The sequence below is a fragment of the Lactuca saligna genome, chromosome 1 (assembly GCF_052625555.1).
Source record: "Lactuca saligna cultivar CGN05327 chromosome 1, ASM5262555v1, whole genome shotgun sequence".
NCBI lineage: Eukaryota > Viridiplantae > Streptophyta > Magnoliopsida > Asterales > Asteraceae > Lactuca > Lactuca saligna.
Genome location: NC_136417.1, coordinates 11,486,400 through 11,498,074, shown reverse-complemented (window position 1 = coordinate 11,498,074; position 11,675 = coordinate 11,486,400). Strand labels below are relative to the sequence as shown.

At 32.3% G+C, this 11,675-nt stretch overlaps 1 protein-coding gene across 1 annotated transcript; it reads left to right on the top strand.

The window, feature by feature from the left end:
• The first annotated feature begins 569 nt into the window (after positions 1–569).
• LOC145005949 (Mitochondrial substrate carrier family protein) lies at positions 570–3,971 on the top strand. Its single transcript, XM_078965078.1, has 9 exons — positions 570–904; positions 1,718–1,833; positions 2,002–2,059; positions 2,216–2,365; positions 2,511–2,718; positions 2,958–3,003; positions 3,144–3,264; positions 3,373–3,445; positions 3,539–3,971. The coding sequence occupies exons 1-9, from the start codon at positions 802–804 to the stop codon at positions 3,765–3,767; spliced, it is 1,104 nt and encodes a 367-aa protein (XP_078821204.1). The 5' UTR covers positions 570–801; the 3' UTR covers positions 3,768–3,971.
• The last annotated feature ends 7,704 nt before the right edge of the window (positions 3,972–11,675 follow it).

The window sequence follows — 11,675 nt, the reverse complement described above, 5'->3', positions numbered from 1 at the left end:
ATTTCTACAATTTATTTACAAATCTATTTAGTTTTTCAACATGTTTTCAAAGTATATTATTATTTACATTATTTCAAATTTTGCATATAAATCCCCCTTTTGTGACTAAGGTACATTGTGCAAAAAAGATATAAACTTTTATCTTTGTGTCTGTGGGGATCGACCCTACTTGCTTTGTATTACTTTTTAGTGCATTGAAATTGTGTATTTAGAATCTATAACACCCATATTATTTATTGAGTTTGACACACCTAGCACTTACCAAACATTATATAAATTATTTGTCCACTCAAATGAGACAATTTTTGAAATAATAATGTATTTTGAAAGTAAATATTTTGAGAACGGTTGTTATAAAGGTTATTTTATGAAAACAAGGTTATTATTTGATATATTATTTGATATTTTATTAATGAAAATAAATTAAAAAGTAATGAAAGGCAAACTAATATTTTAGATAGACAAGACCATCGAAACAAAATAAAATTACAAGAAAATCCAATGTTACCATGAAAATTGAGAGTCATTTTTGGAATTTACTCTAACAACAAATATATAAACTCAACAAATTCCGTTCTTTTTCTTGGGCGGAAAGTCGATACATTGCGATGAGAGGAGCGACGAGAGGAGGGGAGAGAGTGCTGAATTAGATGTCGTGAAATACTTTTCGAGACTCCTCAAATTTCGAGGCTAACGTCGATCTCCGTGAGCCTCGTCCTCTGTCTAAACCCCCTCCATAAAACCACCCTAAAACCCTAAACCGACGAACGAAAGGACTGCTAAAAGCAACTGCTCGATTTCATGGCGGTCACCAGCAGTAGCACTACAGCTTCTGAAGGAATTCAAGGAACAAAATCTTCAGCAACAATTGTTTTAACAAACTCGCCACACAATCAATTCTTTGGCAAGTTTAATCTTCGTCCTCTATCTTAATGTTTTGATTAACAACTTGTTCACGCATTTTAATCGAACTAATCGTGCGCGGTAAATTAGATTTGTGGTTGAAATGAGTCCTCGAAAGTTGTTGTCTGATTTTAAATACTTCGTTACTGGTTTGAGATCGAAAAAATGTTAGCCGTGTAATATTTTGCTTTAATTTTTAGAGTTTTACTGTTCCGATCTATAATGAAACTGGTGTATGATGTGGACGGAGAGATATCTTAGTCTTGCTTTCCGAAGGCATTGGTGTTATTTGTGCATCAGATGATAGTAATTGCATTCTAAAGTTGGAGAATGAATAATGGAGAACTTAGATTGCATTTACGTGACAAAGTACAACTCATGTTTAGCAGAAAAGTGTAGGATTTTGTGTCATTTAAGATAGAAAGTGACTTTCAGTTACCCTGTCCATTGAACAAGTGCATTGAGTTGAGCTTGAGTGAAGAAGGACCTTGTATTTCCCCAATCCATTACTAATTCGAACTTCAGTGCATTCTAAAGGCCGACTGTACGTGACCATTATATGTATTATTTGTAGTAATCAGTTTTATCCAAAACTAGATTAAGTCCTTATCATTTTTTGAAGTTGAATCCCAGCCCACCCAACCTAGACACTTACTAGTATGCAAAGGCAGTATAACTTTATAACTATCATATATGCAGTGTTTTAAAAGGATGTTACACTTTCTTCATCAAAGTGGTTGAGATTGAAAATAAAAATACTTCTTACTTTTTAGAAAAAACAGAGTTCTCATGGTAATGTGCTAACACATTTCAGTTTGGAGAGAGTTCTTATGGGGAGCCCTTGCTGGTGGCTTTGGGGAAGGGATGATGCACCCAATTGATACTGTGAAAACTCGAATCCAAAGTCAAGCCATTTTGACTCAAAGCCAGGTCTGTTATGGTTTTCTTACAATCAAATCTAAACTCTATGGAACAAGAAAGATATAGTTGGGTAGCTTCAATACTTGTGCATGTTACATTTATAACTTGGGTTCATTTTCTTGGATGTTGACTCTTTATTAACTCGGTGATGTTGGTGCATTGTGTTCCTATGATCAGAATCAAAAGACTATATTACAGATGGTTAGAGCTGTCTGGGGTGCTGATGGCTTAAGAGGTGAATTCTCTTCCTATAAAATTATTTTTTTCCTTTGAATGTGTGAATCATATGCTTTTACATGTGACTCCTTTCCTGATCTACAGTGGCACAATGTGCAAACTTTAAGCATTTTGTTACATCTTCCCTTTTGCTAAAAATCTACCTGAGTGTTAGGTTTTTATAGAGGGGTGGCACCTGGGGTAACTGGATCTCTTGCAACTGGTGCAACATATTTTGGTGTCATAGAATCCACCAAAAAGTGGATTGAAGAAACACATCCGAATCTTGGAGGTCATTGGGCCCATTTCATTGCTGGTGCTTTAGGCAAGTAGCAACTCTTGTTTTTGTGTCAAAGTTGATGCATTTCCATTAACTTTCAGTTTCAAGATACGATTAATACATACGAAGAATAAATAAAATAAAATAAAATAATTTGTTTGTTTTGTTTATCTCCTTGAAACCATAACAGGAGATACACTTGGGTCTTTTATATATGTCCCTTGCGAGGTGATTAAGCAACGTATGCAGGTTCAAGGAACAAAGAAATACTGGAGTTCAGTTGTGATGAAAGAGTGTGCATCTGATGCCAGTTTGAGTATGTATGGATACTATTCTGGAATGTTTCAAGCTGGATGTTCAATATGGAAAGATCAAGGACCAAAGGGACTATATGCAGGGTATACTTTTTACTTTTTACTTTTGTTTTATTACCACCCCTCAAATTTCCACTTTTAGCAAGTGCTTTCTATGACTGAAAGTCTGAAAAACCTGTTTGTTTTGCTTTGCTTGATGGAATGGAAATATGGAATTGTTCCTGAAAAGAAATATTAACATTTTCAGTCCCTGAAGTATTTTTTTTTTTTTCCATGTGAAACGACCTGTTTTTTTTGTTACTATTTTCTTGTTTTATTGGCAGGTATTGGTCTACACTTGCAAGGGATGTCCCATTTGCTGGTTTAATGGTAGTTTTGTCATTCCATTTTCCACCTCTTATTCTCTTTATTCATCATCCGATTGTAGTCTATTTAATTAGTAATAGTAGTCGATAAAATCTACAATAATCAATCTACAAGAGAGTTATTATATTTATTTACATATGCAGGTTACGTGTTATGAGGCGTTAAAAGAAGTAACAGAATACGGGAGGCAAAAGTGGTTCCCTAATTCAAGATTCCATGTCAATACTTCTTTTGAGGGGCTTGTATTGGGAGGAATAGCTGGGGGTATTATTATTATTATTATTATTATTATTATTATTATTCTTTTTATTATTATTATTGTTATATGGTGTTGAAGGATTTTTTAACATGATAAATGTAAAACATGCACAGGTGTTAGTGCATATCTTACAACGCCTTTAGATGTAATCAAAACAAGACTACAAGTACAAGGCACAATCGTAAGGTAGAAATGGTAGTTATGCAAGAATGTTGTATTTATTTTTTTATTTAGAAATTTATGTGAGAATTAATGTTTTATATATAAAATGTGTGACAGGTATAATGGTTGGATGGATGCATTTCATAGAATATGGTTGATTGAAGGTGCAAAGGGGTTTTTTAGAGGAAGCATTCCACGGGTGATATGGTATGTTCCAGCTTCTGCTCTTACATTCATGGCTGTTGAATTCCTCAGAGACCAATTCAATGAGAGAAAGACACCAAACACAGATACAGTCACTAGCTTAATATTAGACAAAAGTAAGCCTCCTTTGCAACACAATTAGATTTACTGAGAAGGATGAGAATAGCAACATACTTCTAAACTAAACTAAGTGAACTCTTTTTGGTGGGCCATAATAGGGTTGGCAACCAAATTTTACTCTTTTTGGTGAATAGTAACAAGTTTCAGCTTTTTGGTGAATGTTAATATTCTTAATGAAACCATCTAATTCCTTCACTATAATAATATTTCTCACACATATGCTCTATTACAAGTCTTTAAACCTATGAATCTAGTCCCTCCTTGTTTATTTGTGATTTTGTGGTTAGGTATTGATTCTAGCAAAAATAATGTCAAAATATTGGTCGAAATTAGAATAAATTAAAAAGATTTTTTTTTCCTATGCACGTATTTCCTTTTGTTAAATGAAAAATGAAAAACAATGGATATTAGTATTATTTATATTCCGAGATGAAAGAACTTTTTGTTATATACTTAAATCAAGATCTCTAATATTTTAATTTTTTTTAACTTGTTATGAGTAGCTGTAAAAAGCAAGAGATAGAAATTTCTTAAGGATATTGTGAAAAATAAGTGGGCACAGAATGAGAGAAATTGGTTAGATGGCAAAACTAGAGTTTGGTTGGAAATCTTAGGTTGCGTTTAGTTACGGAAAAACAATTTTCATTTTCCGTTTTTTGTTTTCCCTTTTCAATTTTCATTTTCCGTTTTCATTTTTCGTTGAAAAATTTAGAGAACGCGTTTAGTTAAACTTATTCATTTTTCATTTTCAGTTTTAGAAAATTAGAAAACGTGTTTAGATGTCTATTTTTCTATCGGTTTTCATTTTTAAAAAACGGTAGTGGTTGTAGGGTGTGGGTGGGGGCGGTGACGGTAGCGGGTCGACGACGGTGGTGGTGATGACAGGCGATGTTGGTGGCGGCGTCAATTTTGTCAGTGGTGGTGATGGTGGTGGTGCTAGTGACGGGTTAGTGGTGGTGGTTGTGATGGTAGGTTGGTGATTGTTGTGGTGGTGTTGGGTGGGTGGGGGTGCGAGTGTGTGTTTGTGGGGGTAGGTGTAGGTTTGTGTGTGTGTGGGTATGTGTGTCTGTGAGGGTGGGGGTGGGGGTGGGGGTAGATGTGCGTGTGTGTGGGTTGGTGTGTGTGTGTGTGCGGGTGTGTGTATGGGTGGGTATGTATGTGTGTGTGTTTGTGGGTTGGTGTGTGGGTGGGTGTGTGTGTTTGTTTGTGGGTGTGTGTGTGTGGGTGGGTGTGTATGTTTGTGGGTGGGTGTGTGGGTGAGTGGGTATGTATGTGTATGTAAGTGTGTTTGTGGGTGGGTGTGTATGTGTGTCTGTTTGTGGGTGGTTGTGTGTGTGGGTGGGTATGTATGTGTATGTGTGTGTGTGTGTTTGTGGGTGGGTGTATGGGTATGTATGTGTAAGTGTGTGTGTTTATGGGTGGGTGGGTGTGTGTGTGTTTATGGGTGGGTGGGTGTGTGTGTGTTTGTGGGTGGTTGTGTGTGTGTGGGTGGGTATGTATGTGTGTGTGTGTGTGTTTGTGGGTGGTTGTGTGGGTATGTATGTATAAGTGTGTGTGTTTATGGGTGTGTGTGTGTGGGTTGGTGTGTGCGTGTGTATGTTGGTGGGTGTGTGTGAGTGGGTGGGTATGTATGTGTGTGTGTGTGTGGATGGATATGTATGTGTGTGTGTGGGTTGGTGTGTGTATGTGTGTGTGCGGGTGGGTGTGTGTGTGGGTATGTATGTGTAAGTGTGTGTGTTTGTGGGTGTGTGTGTGTGTGGGTGTGTGTGGGTATGTATGTGTGTGTGGGGGTTGGGGTGTGTGTGTGAGTGGGTATGTATGTGTGTGTGTTTGTGGGTTGGTGTGTGTGTGTGTGTGTGCGGGTGTGTGTGTGGATGGGTATGTATGTGTGTGTGTGGGTGGGTGTGTGTTTATAGAAAAATTTTGGAATTAGAAAAATATGGAAAACAATGATTATCAGTTTTCCAAAATTTTCCAACTTCTTTGTAATTTTAGAAAACGGAAAATTTTCATTTTCCGTGAAAAATTTAGAAAAATAGACGAACTAAACGCGTTTTCAAAATTCTCATTTTTCTTGGAAAATTTTTCCGAAAAACGGCTCATTTTTCCACAACTAAACGCACCCTTAGATAGTAGAGAATGATTGTGTGAAAAAAAAAGTATGCAAAATGTAAGACCTCTGGTTTAGGATAAACAAAACATTATCAAACCTTTTTGTTTTAGGCGAATTAACATTTAAGTTCGTTGAAGAGGTTTTAATTGAATACACCAATGCATTTAATGGTAAAGTTGTTTTGCTATCTAAACATAAATTTTTCCACAATGTGGACAAAATTTACATGCAAGAGAGAAGATAAATGTTTTTTTTATATTTAAATAACCTAAAGACCACAATACATTTGACAATGGTTACTTGATCGTTTCTTGTCAAATGGTCCAACCCACTTTATAGATGAAAATTGGGTGACATACAATAGAATAATAAACTTAGAGAGACAGATAGTCATAAAGAAGACGAACTTAGCCGAATATTACTACATTGCATTGCATTCACGGATGAAGTATAAAAAATGTCATTTCTATGACCGTGGATAACACCACTTCGAAGGACAAGACAGTTTTTTTTTTTTTTTTTGTTAAAAAGTTGTCAAATCTTTACGATGATGGAAAACATTTCAATATAAGATGTATGACCTGCATATTACATAATTGACACAAAAGATAAGTCAGTTCAAAAAAGATATGAAAGATTGTAAGTTAAAAACGAAGATGTTTCTATGTGGTGACACCCATACTCGATGTAAATCAACTTTCAAGTTACTAAAGAACGCATACGAGCTTTTTCTAGGGTCTGTTACTTAATCAATAAGCAACCAAATAGGGTGAAATTGTGGTTTAAAATAAGGTACAAACAATAAGATACATGTTGGAAAAAATCAAGTCGAAAAAATCAAGTCATTTTTACTTTAAATGAAGGAGTTATGACAGTTTAAAAATAAACAGATAGTTTAAAAATAAACAGATCGTATATAATGTTAAAACAAAAACAATTTAGTTTTGATACACAATTAACTACATGTTTAAAATTGTTGTCTAAACTCATGGACAAATAACTAACTACATGTTGGGAAAACATTATGCCATTATGAATTCAAAGAAAAGAGTTATGTTAATTTAAAAAATATGACAAATTCAACACAATTAAAAAAAATTCCTCTTATGCAAAACTCAATAGTCGAGTCTCATTGGGTAGGGGTGTTAGCACATGGAAACTTTTTCATTTCTAACCCACAATCTTTCATAGCCTTTTTGAACTTTCATTATCCCTTGTGTCAATTGTCTAATATACTTTTCAAAATTTTTGGACACATTCAACATGGTGATTTTGAAATTTTAGCCCATCCCTCACAATATGGTTTTATATGTGGGTCATGCATACTTTATGTGAAAATGATTTCCACCGTCATAAAGATTAGACAACTATTTAACCCAAAAATAAGTTGTCTTGTCGTTAGAAGTGAATACAATCTACTAACTCCATGGTCATAAACATGATATTTTTTATTCCTCATACAGAATGCAATCGAGTAATTATCAACCAATTTTCTCTCCTTTTGGCTATCTCCTTGAAATTTATTGTTCTCTTGTGCATCACGCAATGTTCAGCTATAAGGTGTGTCGTGACCACTATGTAAGTTACCATTTGATAATAGGAAGTCCAAGTGTCCGTTGTCAAATGTATTGTGGTTTTTGGGTTACTCAAATAAAACCATTTTGTTCTCTTTTCTATGTAAAACTTGACTACACCATAAGAAATCTTATGTCTAGATGACAAGACAAGCCTACCATTAAATGCGTTGGTGTATTCGATAAAGACCTTGTTTTCAATGAACTTAAATGACAGTTCACCTTCGACGAGAAGGTTTAATAATGCCTTATTTTTTAATTCTAGACTCGTCGTGTTTCCATGTTGTTACATTAGCCTCCCAGTTTGTGTCATTAAAATTCAACTTGGTTTGACTTTTATCTTCATCGTTAGCCGGATTTTTTTGCACCCATTGGCATGTTTGGCTAAACTAGAAGCCTTGTTTTGATTTGGATCGACTTTTAGTAAAGCTTTGCAAAACTTACATTGTCAATACTTTGGTTTTAATGAATGATTTCCAACAAATGGCTCTTTTGTTGCCATTTTTTTTCTTCGTTTTGTAGGCTTTGACATATCTTTTGTTTTGAATCGTCATCGATGTTAACTTGAGGCTTAGGACCAACAAATTCTTCTTCACTGCCTTAAAAACAAATAAAAAGATTCAACAAAATTCAACTAACCATAGCAATCAAGCTTATAACAACTAATTTATTTGTAACAAATCAACTAATAATATCAATTTCATATAATATTAACAAAGTTCTATAACTAACAATCAAGAATATCTAGAATACAAGAACTTATGTGAGTTTCTTCGAGATCTCCAACCCAATTACTCACTTAGCATCTATTGTTTTTTATTCTTCAGTTTCTTGATCAATGAAGGGGGTTGCCGAATTTTTTAATTGATTTGAATTACTTATGATTAGCCAAGTTAGGAATTTATATTGTGTCCTAAGTCCTAACCTTCACGCCGAACCAAATGCTCACCCCTACATAATACCCATATTATTATTTGGCTATTTTTTTATTCGGTATATTTCAGTTTCGTCAATTAAAGTTATTATCTAACTTTGACAATTATTTATATGTCCACTATTTTGACATGTTATACCATGAGATAGCACGTTAAAGTAATCAAAATATTTTTTTTGGTCAAAATTTAGTACCTTTACTAGATTATTGAATGTCAAAATTCACTTAGGGTATTAAACTTTGACAAAATTTCCTATTGTGTTCATTGTTGTTTACTATAGATCAACGTGGTCTACTTAGAAAAAAAAGTCAAACCCAAATGACTTTCATCAACAAATTGAATTATATTGGTTAAACTATTATAAGTACATAGAATATAATGATTTTTATGTAAAATTTCCTTTAGAAGCTTCGGAAGTTATGAAAATACGATCAATAAACAAATTATAGTACTAGTTTTTATGTAGTTTTTGACAAGGAGTTTTGAAAGTTATGAAGAATAAGATATAGAAAGTCTCGACTCCAATAAGTTTAAAAATGAAAGAATTTTTTTATTTTTACATGATTGATTATAAAATATTTAAACATTTTTTTTTCTGATTGATATGAGTCTTGTTTCTTAGGTATTTTAAAAGATCCTTGGTGTAATTTTAATACTTGTTTTGATGCTGCTATTTGGACTCCGATGAATCTCAAGAAATTACAATTTTTTTTTATAAAAAAAGAGGTGGATGTGCTTTCTCAACCTAACATCGTCGTTAAAAGTAAAAAAGAAATAACAAAATTCTGTTTTTATGGTCACCATAAAAAACAACGAAATGTAATTGAAATGTAATTGAAAGGGAAAACCCTCATTTTTTACTGACTTGGTTAACTGAATCACAATTAAGAAAAAAAAACAAGTTCGGATAACCTAAAATCTATATAATCTGTTGGTTTTTCGGTTTTGAGATATTTTGAAAACACCTCATGACACATTTGTGTCATATAAACATTTGTGTCATATACACCTTTTGTAATAACTATACAAGCTACAAGTAAATGCTAACACTCTTTATATAAGTGATCTTGTTGATATATCAACAAATATCTTATAAATTTTATGTATATTATAGTTATTTGTAGTTAATAGAAATAATACAACATAAATAATGTAATAATACATATTGTTGTAATATAAAATACTAAGATATTTATAAATTAATAAATATATTATTAATAAATAAATTTAATGAACAATTTAATAAATACATAGATAGTAATATAATTTAAATTAATACTAGAAGGGACGGATCATCTTAGTTATCCTTACAATCTACCTAAAAATTCCTAAAATAAAATAAGATTCGTAAGAATTGGTGACATTTAGGTATTAATGTAGACTTCCAGTTCAAATCACATCCAAGACAATAAAAAGTTGGCCACGAGAAGAGTTGTGCACCCCACTTAAAAGTGATTTTAACCATGTGAATTAGTAGAATAAATTTTCTTTTTTAATGAATAATGAGATTTGGTCCCCATTGGTTCCCTTTCGGCACCCATAGTCGCAACCATTTGAAACAGCACTTTGAATCTTTGCATCTTCATGGCTTTACTTAGGTGAATGTATTAAACAAGAAACCTTTTTATTATCTGAAACAATGCAGAAGTGGGCAAAGATACAACTTAAATGTCAAAATTGCACATATGGGCAAATGTTACTGATGCATGGATCACGGATTAAAAAAAATTCCATATGTAATATGATAGAAGTTACAAGAGAACATGCATGTTTATATATATATATATATATATATATATATATATATATATATATATATATATATATATATATATATATATATATATATATATCAATGATGAAATTATTAGTTTATTCTTTGATCTTTTTGTTGTTTATTTTTTAAGATGACGTGCAAATGTGGCATAAAAAATATGATTTCATAACTATCTAAAAAGATAGGTATGATCAACAAAATATTTAAAGACCATTTTGGTAATTAAATATAACTACAAGATATTTAAGGGCATTGGCGGGATACAAACATACAATATTTCAAAATCGATTCTAACATATCAACACCTAGAATGAATTGGCTATAACTCATAAATAGGCATTAAAATATTATTATAAATATAATACTTTATGAAGTAATAAATAAATATTAAAACATATAATTAATAAAAAAAAGTAATAGGTATTTAATTTAATTTGTTATATTCATCGTTAATTAAACATTTTGTCTAGCTAGGAGGAAAAGCCAACAGCAACAAGTCAGCAAGTTTAATTTATGAATAATAATTTATGCATTGTCTAAACATATGGCACATCAAACATTCAATTTATTGTTTGATTTTATCAATATGCATATGACATTCAATATATATATATATATATATATATATATATATATATATATATATATATATATATATATATATATATATATATATATATATATATAGTTTTTTAACCGATGGCCTTAGATGATGCATAATAACAATGATTTTAGTGGTATTATGGGACAACAATATTGTTTTGTTCTCATGAATATATACTTAGGCTATGAAAAAGGTAAAATAGTAAAATTAGTTGCTATTTAACTTGAATTTCCCCATGCAGTAATTAGTAATTAGTAATTAGTAAATGTCATCACTATCCACAAATTCATAGTTCTGCGAAGTAACTATTTAACACGTGCTTCTTTCTTTTCGTATTTGAAACCCGGAACCATTAATAGTCTTTTCTTCACCTATATAACAAGCTCTAAGTATGTTGTGCCACGTGTCATATATTGCAAAAGGATCAACCTTGAGGAGGAGGAAGGTTGTGCATTTTCTCAAAACCTGGAGGAAAGTCATTCACATTCTCATGCACAACAATTGAGTTTGATGATGTGCCCTTCTTCACCATATTTGCCCGAAACACTCCCCAAAGAAAGTAATTCCCTTCAAATTCTGAACATAAAAAAAAAAACAATATTTAATTTATACATTGATTCTTCTATGTAATACAACAAGCTTAAAGCTTTGTCTGGTTATTTTCAATGTTGATTGAGAAGGGTATTTGCATCTTTTGCACATATCATATTCATATGAGAGATCAAACAGGAGTCCATGTCTCAACTTTTTGAATGGGACAAAAAAGTGTAATTTTTGTTCCAACAAAAGGGATAATAAACATATATAAATAATCAGATTATGAAGTTACCTTGAGAATTTAGTTGTAAGAATTTAGATGAGAGCACAAACAACTCCACTTCATCCACATAGCTTTTCATAACCAAATTATTATTCCAAAGAAAGTCC